This window comes from Brachyhypopomus gauderio, chromosome 14 (assembly GCF_052324685.1).
Source record: "Brachyhypopomus gauderio isolate BG-103 chromosome 14, BGAUD_0.2, whole genome shotgun sequence".
In the NCBI taxonomy this organism is placed as follows: Eukaryota; Metazoa; Chordata; class Actinopteri; order Gymnotiformes; family Hypopomidae; genus Brachyhypopomus; species Brachyhypopomus gauderio.
In genome coordinates this window covers 9,037,558-9,050,886 of record NC_135224.1, presented here as the reverse complement: position 1 = coordinate 9,050,886, position 13,329 = coordinate 9,037,558, and the positions used below count along the sequence as shown (strand labels likewise).

Here is a 13,329-nt window from a genome sequence, read left to right as displayed (position 1 = left end):
AAAAGGGGGAAAATCAAAGGCAACAGAAATACACCCATTCCAGTGCAGCAAGTCCCAACCCAGCATATGAAGAAGTGAGTCAGCCTGAACTAAGACACGATCTAGCGAGCGTGTTTCAAGGGCTGTGGCCCGCTGTTGGGCTCAGACTGGGATTAACCCTGTAAATAGAACAAAAGGAAGAAACGTCAAGTTAGTGTGTGTGTGCTGGGAGGAGTGTGGTCCCAGTTCACCCTGCAATGCAGGCATCATGAATGCTGTCTGGTGTAAGGGTTCTGGTGTGTGGGAGTGAGTGTGTGAGGGTGTGGGAGTGAGTGTGTGGGTGTGTGCACGCACGAGTGAGGCTTAGTGAGTGTGTGTGGGAGTGTGTGTGTAAGGGCATGGGTGTGTGGGAGTGAGTGTGTGTGGGAGTGTGTGTGTAAGGGCATGGGTGTGTGGGAGTGAGTGTGTGTGGGAGTGTGTGTGTAAGGGCATGGGTGTGTGGGAGTGAGTGTGTAAGGACGTGAGGGTGTAAGGGCGTGAGGGTGTGTGGAAGTGAGTGTGAAAGGGCGTGTTGATTTGAAAACCAAAGGAGCTCAGAAGAGTTAATCCAAGCGGCTTCTTCTGAGAGGACAACAGCAGAACATCAGAGCGTCAACCAGCAGTCTCACACACACACACACATTCCTGTTGCCCCTCACGCCACTTACAGCTCACACAACTCTCACGTCGGTCAAAGCGTACCACGCCTCGTCCAACAGCCCTCCACGTGAGCCTCCTCCCCGCCCCTTTAAAACCCGAGTGGCCACTCCCACCAGTCCGCCTCACTTCCTCCTTCCTCTGGTCCTGCTCTGCTCCTCTTCCTCCTCACAGCTTGAGCTCGTTGGCGATTTTGGAGGCGATGTTCTTGAAGGCGATGGAGGTGCCGGAGATCCTCTTGAAGCGCACGCCGTTGAGGGAGAGGCGGGGCAGCTTGCACACCTCCATCTCCCATTGGACGAAGTCGTCGCGGGCGGGCTTGCCGGCCATGCAGAAGAGCATGTAGCGCTCGCGCACCTCGTACTCGCAGCTGTTGGCGTCCAGAACCTTCCGGATCTCCTTCATCATCTCGCCGGGCTCCATGGAGGACGTGGTCTTCATGCTCCAGGTGAAACGCAGCGAGCGCGGCTTGGCGTGGTCCTTCACCAGCGGGGGCGGGGTGCTGCCTCTCGGGGAGGACCAAGACAGCGAGTCCCTGTTCTCGTCCCCGCCCCCCCGAGCCTAGGGTCCCGCCCCCCGAGCCTAGGGTCCCGCCCCCTACGCCGGCCTTCTCCGATTTCTCAGCGCTGCTCAGCATAGATCTGTACAGAGTGGTGGAGAGAGAGAGAGAGAGAGAGAGAGAGAGAGAGAGAACATGGAAAAAGATGAAAGAAAAAAAAAGGCATAGCGGAGAAAATGAAAGCGAAAGATAATGGAGAATGACAGAAAAGAAGAGGATGATGACCACGAGGATGATTGGAGAGAGGACAAGACAAGCAGGTAAGATCAAAGGGCATGCACGGTCCAGTGGGCCTGTGTGTGTGTGTGGCTGGGTCTGGGCCACACGGCTGAGCGCAGCAGCCTGGGTGGTGTGATCCAGAGGCTCCCCCCCCCCCCCCCCCCCCACGCATCACACTGCAGTGACGGGCGGGGGTGTCTGCAGCTTTAAAGCTCCGCCCACATACTGTAGGGGCCAGCATGTGTGTGTGAGAGAGAGAGAGGGAGGGAAGGAGTGAGATGGAGGGAGAGGGAGGGAGGGAGTGCGAGAGGGGGAGGGGAAGAGAGGGAAAGAGGGAGGGAGAGTGAAGGAGAGAGGGAGAGCGAGAGCGAGGGAGAGAGAGGGAGGGAGGGGGAAAGAGGGGGGAGAGTGATGGAAGAAGAGTGAGGGAGGGAAGGAGAGTGAGAGGGAGGGAGAGAGAGAGGAAAGGAGAGTGAGAGGGGGAGGGGAAGAGAGTGAGGGAAGGAGGGAGAGAGTGGGTGGAGGAGGGATGGAAGAAAAGTGAGGGAGGGAAGGAGAGTGAGAGGGGGAGGGAGGGAGGGAGAGAGAGAGAGAGAGAGAGAGGGAGAGGGGGAGGGAGGAAAGGAGAGCGAGAGGGGGAGGGGAAGAGAGTGAGGGAGGGAGAGAGGGAGGGAGGGAGGGAAACAGAGAGGGAGGGAGGGAGAGCGAGAGAGAGAGCACGTGAGAGAGAGAGCGAGAGAGAGGGAGGGGGAGAGAGAGAGCGAGAGAGCGAGAGAGAGAGAGAGAGAGAGAGAGAGAGAGAGAGAGAGGGGGGGGGGAGGGAAAGAGCCGAGTGTTTCAGTGACGAACTCCCTTCTGACCAGCTCAATGTGTTGGGTGAAGTGTAGACAGTTGTGTAGCTACAACCACAGGCCTACAGGAGGGGAAATGAAGAGGCTTACTGGGGAATCACAAACAACTGGAGTGTGTGTGTGTGTGTGTGTGTGTGTGTGAGAGAGAGAGAGACAGAGACAGTGAGAGACACATGGAGAAAAAAAGAAAAAAAAATCACCCGAAAAATCTGGAGACTAAGCTGATCTGAGAACAAAAGTAGTCAGAATCCAATAAAACAATTCAAGGCACACAAAGCGTCTCATGCACTTGTGTGCGCGCGCGTGCGCACACACACACACACTCACACACTCACTCCTCCAAACTAATCAATATTGATTTGCTACAATTATGACTACAAACCAATTACCACCCAATTACAACCCTTCCACCAGCCACTTACGACTTTCTGAATATCTACTGATTGGGTCTGATTAGAATTGTTTGATCAGGTCTGGCAGTCTGTCTGAGTCTCCTCACCTGGTACCCTCCTCCCGACCCTCTCCCTCATACGGGCTCCTCGAAAGAAACGGTAACAACGTTAGTTTCTGCTCTGGCCTCTGCGTTCATTAACACACAGGGACTCCATCACCACACAAGTTAATGTATAACCACAGAATCGAATGCGTCCCATTCTATTAATGGAAGTGTTAGTAATTAATTTGCACGACATGGTGTGGACATGAGTCCTTGCAGCTATAAGGCCTGTTCAGTCAACCAGTGGACGAGGTTGAAGAAGGAGTAATTACGAACAGCGGCTCCGACGTGCCCGTGCTCAAGAGGACGACTACACAAAAGCTCAAATTCAACGTGCGAAGCGAAGCACGTCGGCGACGGTTACAAGCCTGTCACCATGTGAACTACAGACCCACGTTTCTGCTTACAGCTGGCATAACCCCGAACTTCACACGCAGGTACCCGGTCTCACCGGAGTGAAAGCACAAATAATACATGTATATATACACATATAGAGACAGAGAGATAATATTAAACATACTGAAACAAGAAGAGCATTCTCAGACAAGCAAGGGCTTGTGTCAGCCATCTTACGTTAATGTGGAACTGCAAGTGTCATTAGAGAAATTGTGTTGCTTTGGTAACTACAAATAACAGGTCACAAAATGGGCAGGAGTTCAACACGGACAGTTAATTAGGTAGTAAAGCCAAGAGCTAGAAGCAGAGTAATAAATAACGTTAGTGAGTACAAAACAACATCTGTAGTTTCAGTAATGGGAGAAATTTGGTTATGGACACAATTTCACCTGTGACTCACAATGTACTTAAAATGACAGATTTTGACCACCAGAGGGCGCAAGATACCATGTTAAACTATGTGCCGAGAGCTCCCTCTGCTGGCCAAAGACTGCATAACATGAACACAAAGGAAACGGGTTACTGACGTGAAGTAATCACGGTTACTTTTTTTGTTAGTAGACGGCTGAGAGCTGTGAATATATTTGCCTGAGAGAATAACCCAGAGATGTGAGTGAGGAAGACTGCCGCACACTGTGTGGACCGCACACGTTCTCATATACGGTGTAGTACAGGCAGAGGTGGAGTACAGAGCTGAGGGGTGGATGACATGGAAATGGCTTGGGGAGGGAGAGGGGGTGGTTGTCTCAGCTTCAGCCGCGGTCATCATCATCATCATCATCGTGTTAAAAGAGGGAGGAGGCATGGACAGAAGGAAAGAGAGAAAGAACTTGACCTGAAAGAAAACAACCCCTCCATCACTCCTTTCCATATTCAGGTCCCCCTTTTCCGCCCCACACAGTCCAAAAACTACAGAAAATCCTGTCTGAGGACAAATCTCAAAAAGGCCCAATATAAACAAACTATTTTTGCAGGATAAGCAGTGAAAAAAAAAAATCGTTTGTTTCTTTTAAAGCTTCTTCTTTCAAATGAGGGACTTAAGTTTCTGGGACTGGGATTTTCCATTACCCAGATCCTTTCTGCTGGATAATCATGTTGCGCTATGACATCATATCCTATTTCCAAGGCCCTGTGGGTAACCTCAGCAAGTACACTGAGTGAAAGGCACGCAGGTGGGGTGACCAGAGGCACTGATGAAGAGGAGGATGAGGATGAGGTATAGGGCAGCGGAGAAGATGTGGGAAGAAAACGGTGTTATTTGCTTTTTTATCTGTGCAATGAGCATGTTGGGGGAAGAAGAGACTGTTAGTATTCGCCATAACATGTTATACAAACACCAAACGTCCATAGAAAATCGGAGGGGTGTGGTACAAGAAAAAATAAATAAACAAACAAAACAACACAAAAAACACCATAAACTGAGTAATAAAGAGAGGAGACTGAGGCGTGAGAGGTTATCAGGGTGCGTTCCTACCTTCTGGGGAACCTGAGTGACAGATTTCTACAAAAACAAACCAAAGATAAAGAAAAGGAAAAAAAGGGGGGAGAAACGTCGGCATGTAAATATGAATCAACAGTTTGGTAGTGCACAAAAAGCCAACAACAGCCTTTAAACAACAACACACAGTGAATGGCAGCACATGGTTATCAGGTGTGGGGGTGAAGATTCTGGGGCGTGTAGAAGAGCTTTTAGCTCCTAATACATGTTTATATTAGACTGAACGACAAAAGATTCTGGACCTGTGGGGGAAAAAACTGCCACAATACATCAAGAAGCAATGAATTTATACAAAAAAAGCAACACATTTATTGAAAGAAATGTAGAAATGCACAATTAAGGAGCAAATGCAGCATACGGAACAAATCTCAGGGTCTGCTGTTATTAATTGTGTATACTTCACAAGCTCGAAGACTGACTGCTCCGATATTCTGAGGTTCAGAATCGTGGTGCAGACTTACACACCCGACCTTCAAGGTGAAGCACAACACACACCTGAGGACGCCAGTGATGTAATAGGCCCGGGAGAAACACTGACCCTTCAGTCCACACACCTCCGCAGGTGCGTTCAGCAAAGCATCATGGGACACGTGACGGCAAAGTTACGACCGGAACAAGTGGCGCGCCTCAACCACTCCCGAGCCTTAACCCGGAGAAACGTGGACGGCCTGTTGCTATTGGTCAAGTTCTCAGGAGGGAGGAGGGGCCACAGGCGTCGATCGGTCAGGCAACTACATGGGTGCACGATGGGGTTCGATCTCTCCAGGTGTGTGTGAAGCATCAGTGTGTAATAAGAGATCTCCTGCTTTACTGGGACTAGCCTACTAACTACAGAACCCACAGACATGGCCTCCCTGTTAGTTTGTTAAAGTAAATGTATTTCCAGATACTAAACGCTTTAATAAACCAGGCCATAAACAACAGCTCAGGACTTAAGATCTAAACATGTATTTTATTTGGTAATTGACTTTTCAGATAGCACTGTACACCTTAATAATAAGTCATGGGTTAAAGCAAGAAATTTTCATTTGACTGAAAATTTTTCGTGGCAAATGACAATGCCAGTAATTATCATGGCCTGGCGATTAGGGAACTGGTCTTGTGACCGGTGGGTCGTGGGTTCGATTCCCAGACCTGAGGCCATGACTGAGATGCCCCTGAGCAAGACCCTTAACCCTCAATTGCACACTTGTATAAAAATGAGATAAAAATGTAAGTCGCTCTGGATAAGTGCCATAAATGTAAATGTAAATTACTGACAATGTGGTGTAGTTGGGACAAGGCCTCTTTTGCCTAATTCATGGGTTAAAGCAAGAAATTTTCATTTGACTGAAAAATTTTTCCTGGCAAAAGACAATGCCAGCAATTACTGAAAATGTGGTGTAGTTGGGACACGGCCTCTTTTGCCTAATTCTACACAATAAACATTTATAAAGTATATTTATCTAAACAGCCTGTGTAAGGAGAGAAGAGAGAATGAACACCTGAGCAATAAATGTACATAAATGTGTATTTAATGGGAGTTATCTGGGGGTCCTCTTCCAGAAAATTATTTAAAGATCAAGTCAAATTTAGTGAATCCTGGTGAGAGGTATGAAGCTCTCTTGTTTTTATCAGATTCACCATCGGTATGTTACAAAAAATTTAACACCACTGGATAGAGCTTTTAAATACAAACAGAACAACACCATCCATGTTAAGCCTGGTTTAAGCCTTTATACTTGACGCAGCACGAGTGGCGTGAGCAGCGCGAGGGTCCGCACGCCGAAAATGACGTAATCGCGGTGGCTCCACCCGTGCGCGAGAGCCTCGCAGTCGCGCACCTCTTGAATTTTGTAACTTCGCGCGCACAGCGCTTCAGCGCAGTGAACCAAGTCATGTTTGCCGGGTTCATACACCTTTATAAGGTGGAATTAAAGCACTTGTACGTCACTTTCAAGGTCCATTTCAACGCGTTCTCAACGTTAAATTTAAGTTAAATATTTAAACATATACTCGAAATGATTCGAAATAATTCGCTTTTTATCACATTATTTAATGGTGGTTTATTTTCAAAACGCCCAATCTTAACGACTTCACGTTCTCTCATGTTTCGTCCTGGAATTACAAGAGGCTCGTATTTGTTAACGTAATAACTGTTCAGTCAGACAGATATTTGTTGTGAAACGAAGTAGTTACATGTTCAAGCATTTTAAAGTACTTTAGCCTAAATTCCAGCACTAATGCAACATTACAATTGGTCAGGTAAATGTTCATTCCACTGTTTTTGAGGGGTGTTTCTTTATACTACCACATATTGCTTCGGTCTACACTGCAAAAAGAATGTGACGCAGCAAGTAGCCTCCGCCGTTCGCGCAGGTGTACAAAGTCGCGCGCTACGATCACGCCAGGCAGGAGGGGGGGTAAAAACTTTTCTACGTAACATCCGCAAATCTGAAGGCGGAATGAACCGCAAGTCAATCAAATGACACCGCCGTCATCCATCCAGCGCTAATGAGCGCCAGTGAGAATCATATCTCGGCCACAAAACAGATAGCACGCGCGTGTGTTGTTTATTATGATTTGACGGATTTTTTCCCCAAAAAAATCAAATGACGGAAATCCGTCGTAGTGACGGAGAACTTTAACCCATGTAATAAGTACACCTTAAGTTGTGTGTGTGTGTGTGTGTATCAAGAGGATATTCCAATATGGAATCTGGCCATGTAAAACTTTAGGGGATGGGTATGCCATAAAAAGTTGTGGTGTGTGACTGACGTACCCCCACTGAGTGTGTGTGTGTGTGTGTGTAGCCCATGGCCCCGCCAGCACCAGCGCACGCACGCCAAGGTGTCCCCACCGCGGATATTTATAGAGCCAGAGAACGCGATACCTCCACGGTTACCATGGATACTGTCACCACGGAGGTGCGGGAAAGACGGCCGTGGCAGTGTGCTTAGACGGCGCTGGAGCTCAGAAGCAGGAGATGATGAAATGGAAGAGAAATGAGCATGTGAAGGTGTACGTGTCTGAGCGCTGACACACCGTGTAGATTATGAACTCTAACCTCGTCGTTTCATTCATGTGGACCTTGGGGGCAAGACGGTCCGTGATGCCGTTAAGACAGCAAACACTCACGTAGAGAGACGTGTGTACACGTGTGCTGACGTGACAGGTAAAGACAGCGTACACCGTTTGATTTTCACACCTCGTCCAAAAAAAAAACAAAGCAATAAAAACTAACCAGACCACTTTCCTTATTTAAAACTAGCATGAATACAGAATGTGGAAATCAACACGCCAAAATAATCCCAAGTATGCGCACACACCCCGGCTGTGAGGTAAGGCAGAGATGTGGCAGCCACTGACGCTGCTGTTCGAGTTCCCTCCACCCCCTCCACCCCCTCCACCCGCCGGTTCTCACCTGCGCACGAACTTGGAGGTGAACTTGCTGAAGATGCCCGAGGTGGCAGGTCGCCGCTGCTGGCTGTTGCCGTGAGACAGGGAGGGTGATGCGGGCGGGGCGTGGTACGGCGAGCCCTGCTGGTCCCGCGCCCCCCGCTGCTGGCCGATGTGGAAGGTGTTGCGCGTGACCACCCCCCGCGGGAAGTTGGTACGGTCCGTCCCCGCAGCGCTGCTGATGTTCTGGGCCGACGGGGAGGCGCCAGGCGCTCGCTGGGAGGGGCCGCTATAACACAGCAACGTTGAGAGGTTTAGGAGACATGGTTCAACTTGCACCCTGCCTTCTCTCCTGTGGTAACTGCCCTCAAACATGTAGGTGGTTTATGGACCCAAGGGGTTGTTTTGCAGTGGCAAGGTACACATGAAGAAGCAGGCAGACACCACTAGTACACGTATACAACTTGTGCAGAGCTGGATTGTAAGCTTAGCGGTGCCTACAGATTCGAACTGGAATCCGTGAACATCTCCATCACATCTGAACTGTGGCTGGGTGTGAGACACGGGGAGGTGTGATACTGACTCACTCTCGCTGGTGAAAACGGCTTATATAACCTCTAAATAAAGGAATGTGCCCAGCGTGGAGGGAGACGTGTGCACGTCCGCCGCCCAGGAGCAAACGCTCGTCCCGACGACACGCTCAACATCACAGACGCGCAGGTTCACCATTTTAACGAGGTTCCCGCCCACACCGCATCTTCCTGCGCACGCCGTCCCTGAGAATCTCACTTCGCCACCGCATCACGTCCGACCCGTGGACCAGGGACACGCCAGAAACGCAGGAGCTCGTCTCCAGACGTGGGGCGTTAACCGCCGGTGTCCGTCCGCCGTGCGCCCACGCTTGTAGTAAACTGGACTGGCGCGGTAAGTTTGAGGCTTTTGTGCTTCATGTGGTGTAGGGAGACGCTAACCCTTTAATTCAGGTAAAGGCGAGTAATGTTTGACTCCACAATCATGCAAATGGATCCCATCAATCAAAAGCCGTTTCTAATGGGATTCCGGGAGTTACGTGAACGTTGTAAGAAGTTAACATCGTAACATACAGCTCACCTTAATCCAGAGATATGCATCACGCTTGCACGCAACATTACTAACCATTCAGACTGATTTTATATCAGCCATCGTCAGAAAGCATTCTGGGGGATTTTGTTTACCCTGTGAGAAGTAATGCAGCAGCTGTATCTGTAACGTAATGCTCAGATCAGACTTGGCAGCTCAGAAGAACGCTTCAACGGTCTGACCGAAGTAAACCGCCGAAGCGGACGGTCAGAGGAAGAGAGAGAGCCGCTGAGCAGGAGTCTCGGGCTCTGGTCGGATTCAAGTCCGAACACAATCACAGGACCAATCACAGAACGTGAGGTCACAAACTGTGGCCCTTAACGCCGCATGAGAGGACGGAGTGGCAGTAGTGAAAAAGAACGGCGGGAAAACTAGGAGTAATGATGTAAAATGACCAGCATTTGGTCCAGTAAGGAGGTAAAACACATCATTGACATTTGGTCCAATGAGGCGAATTGCCTCATTAACATTTGGTCCAATAAGGAGGTAAATTGCCTCATTAACATTTGGCTCAATGAGCATGTCTGTACTACACTGGAGAAAATGCCCAAGAATCCAAAATGCACTTCCTGTAGTGGAGGAATTTTTATGCCGCGTTGACTCCATAAAGCATCTGGCCAGCTCCTCCCGAGTTCCCAGCTGGTAAAACACCACCCACACGCTCAAACCCCACAAACGCGTTTAGTTCAGCACGGACGACTGTTGTGACTCAGCCGTCATTATCGTGTCTGTCCTAAAAGCTGTTCACATCCGCACGGCACCGTGTCCACTCCACTTTACTCCTTCAGGTACATGTGAACACTACGACAACTGGGACTAAAATGCAACAATGTAGAATTTCCTGCTTTGGTCCAGGCCAAGGGAACCAAAAAATGTGGCAAATTGGCAAAAATGGCCGAAAAATGTGTTTCCGTAGCTGAGGGAGAAACCACACACACACTCGTGATGTCTTCAGGGAACAGCTAACTGAACAGCAGGGATGAATCTCTTTGTTAGCGTAGGCTGGAAATGTTAGCATTTTGTATACAAAAAGGCTACTTCAGATATTTCCAATCTCTTGTGCAGGAGCTGCAGACATTCGAGCATTAGTTAAGCTACAGTTTTCCAGTCAGTCTCAGCCCTGCACACTGGATGGACAGAGAAGCACAGTGAGTGGCAGACTCGTCCAGCTGTGCCCTCGTAAATAGCAGCACGAGATCTTTCCTGCCGACTGCAATTAAGCGCTACAAGTCTTCTTTGCTGAAGACAGTGCCGACGACCTGCTGTTTGAATCCGAACTTGCATCACTCCACAATAAACAGCCGTTGACGAATGTGCAACGTTTCTAATCTGCTAGTTTTTAAATGTTCGCCGTGCACTTCGGACTGAATATCGTTACCACTCCTAAACATGCTCTGTAATACATTAATTAATCTATGAATTAATCTGTTAATTAATCGATGAATCTATCCATCCTACTAAGTGCTGCGCCTTGTCTGTCTGTCTGTCCATTCAGGTTTGTCTGTCTGTTCATCTGCTGTAATGTGAAAATTAGCACCTAAATTCGTTTAGCCAAGCTGACGCCTTTCACTCGTCCCCCAGCATGTTGGGGACAGTGTGAGACCCCAGCATGTCCCTGAGTCTCAATCCAGCCACCGGCACCGGGGACACAGCAGGGACAATCCACCAAGCCTTCTCTAACCAATCACTGCTCGGCGCTAGCCTGGCCCGTTGTTCTCCGGACGCGGCACTATTGCGGAGCGCGGCGTGCTCTCACAGGGGAAGTGCGTCATATCCGCCGTGGCCGACCCCACAGGTTTAGCACGTTTGTGGAGAGAGCCTGACGTCATCCGTCTCCAAAGGGCGTGTGCCCAGTGGTTTCCACCCGCCACCCCGGAGGCAGGGTAAACGGCTCGTGTCCGGACGGTTTCGAGTGACGGGTGGGTTCAGGAGTGCGGCGTGTGCTGCGGGGCGGTGTCTCGGTGTAGCTGGTGTGGGAGGGATTGATGTTGACGGAACAGCCGGAGGTGAGAACTCGCTCACGGGAGGGGCTGACGAGACCTCGTACGCCGTCGATCTGATCGGGAGCGGCAGACACGGACTGTCGATTCAACACCACGGTAGTAACACTGACGTAACCTAGCAGGTAACAACCCGTCTATCTCTCAGTTCAAAAGACAGTGACACTGCGGTAACAGGGCAAGGTTAACAGCCACAGGAATTGTTTAACTTGTAACCTTTAGCAGAGTTCAGCTCTAAAACGACAACAGTGATGTCACCTCCAGCAAAAACCATCCCAGCATCAAAAATACTGGAAAACACCTCAACAAAAAATTGGGTCAAAGTCTGCACGGAGAACATAATGTAAAATGGATTCTTGGTCTTTAGAGTGGAAAGACCCTTTAGACCAGCGGGGGTGTCTCAAGCTGGGACTCTCGACATTCACATCCCTTCTGGAGACTCCTCACTCTTTCTAGACTTTACTGTGACCTTCAGTGACCTTTAAGTGACGACCCCCCCCCCCCCCCCCCCCCCCCCCCCCCAAACTTGGTTGAGTGATCGCGATAACGCAAAAGTCAGCTTCTGAGGTTGTGTGGGGCTGGGAGGGACTTGCCTGGGCTGGTGTGTGTGCAGGTCAGCGGGGCAGGGGTGGGCTGAGGACGAGAAGGACTTGTGATGGCGGGAGCGTGAGGAAGAGGAGGATGAGGTGGAGAGCACGGCGGCGGCTGAGGCTGTGGAGGCGCGGGAGCCAGGAGTGTTCAGGCTGAGGGTGGAGCCAACCGCCCACACACACACACACACACACACACACACACACACACACACCATTGCACACACAGACATGGGTGTGTATGTGTGTGGAGAGAGGGAAGAGCATTTCATTAGACACCATATTTTTCTCACAATGGAGGGGGGGGGAGAGAGAGAGCGAGAGAGAGAAACAGCACAAAGAAGGCTCAGGCACTGAGCCTATACAGATGGGGCAAGCACGGAGTGATACGAGAGAGAGAGAGAGAGGAGAGAGAGAGAGAGAGAGAGAGAGAGAGAGAGTTCAGAGTACTGATTACAGGGAACACACACCACACACACACACACACACACACACACACACACAGGGCTTAGATGAGCTTGTGATGGAAAAAAATACACACTATCACATTTCTGTGGGCCAGTGAGTGAGAGTAAGCCTATTAGGTGGACTACAGGAATCTAACAACAGAGTTAATAGAGCCTCTTTTCCATCACAAACTATGCTAATCCTTTTGAACACACACACACACACACACACGTGCGCGCATGAACACACGCACGAACACACGCACGCACAAAAGGAACAGAAATTATGACAAGAATGAACAAGAAAGTCAATGGCAGGAGGAGGACGGGGGGAGGAGGAGAATGAGGGATGAGGAGGAGGAGGAGGAGATGGAGGAGGAGTTGGGCAGAAGGAGGGGGTGTGAGGGGGTGCAGCTCCTCCAGGGGTGGGTGGTGGTTGACCCAGGCTGAGAAGAGCACACGTACGCTAACGCCGCACCTCACACACACCACACACTCATCGACCTTCACGTCCGCCGTGACGCATCCCGGGGGGACAGGAGGAAGACGAGGCCCTTCGCCTATGCAGCCAGCAGCCGACGAAGAGCAGCGGACGAAGAGCAGCCGACGAAGAGCAGCCGACGAAGAGCAGCGGACGAAGAGCAGCCGACGAAGAGCAGCCGACGAAGAGCAGCGGACGGAAGAGCAGCGGACGAAGAGCAGCGGACGAAGAGCAGCGGACGAAGAGCAGCCGACGAAGAGCAGCCGACGAAGAGCAGCCGACGAAGAGCAGCCGACGAAGAGCAGCGAACAGCCCTTCTGGGCGGAGTACAATCTCATCTCACACTCGCTCTCACACTCAAGGGAAGACGCCGTCTGAACACAGGGCTGCGTCACCGCTAAAACCTCCCCACGTCCCCTCTCAGGTCCATAAACATTCAGGCAGTACCGGCCCAGTGACCCACCTGAGGGCACACGACCCTGGACACCAAAGAGACGTGGACTAGAGCGAGGGGGTGTAGGGCAGCGTGTCGGGGGAAGGGTGGGAACCACCACGTGAGGACGCAGGTGTGTCTTATATGGACCAGGGGAGAGAGGCTCATTTCAAATGGCAATAAAATTG

General features: G+C 50.4%; 1 protein-coding gene across 1 annotated transcript in view; it reads right to left on the bottom strand.

Annotated features, from left to right (window-relative positions):
• Window positions 1–843: 843 nt before the first annotated feature.
• Window positions 844–13,329, bottom strand: part of mark2b (MAP/microtubule affinity-regulating kinase 2b) — a 43,347-nt gene continuing 30,861 nt past the window's right edge. The window contains 6 exon segments of the mRNA XM_076972517.1: window positions 844–1,251; window positions 1,253–1,316; window positions 2,804–2,842; window positions 4,671–4,697; window positions 8,098–8,361; window positions 11,785–11,934. Coding sequence (XP_076828632.1) covers window positions 844–1,251; window positions 1,253–1,316; window positions 2,804–2,842; window positions 4,671–4,697; window positions 8,098–8,361; window positions 11,785–11,934 — 952 coding nt within the window.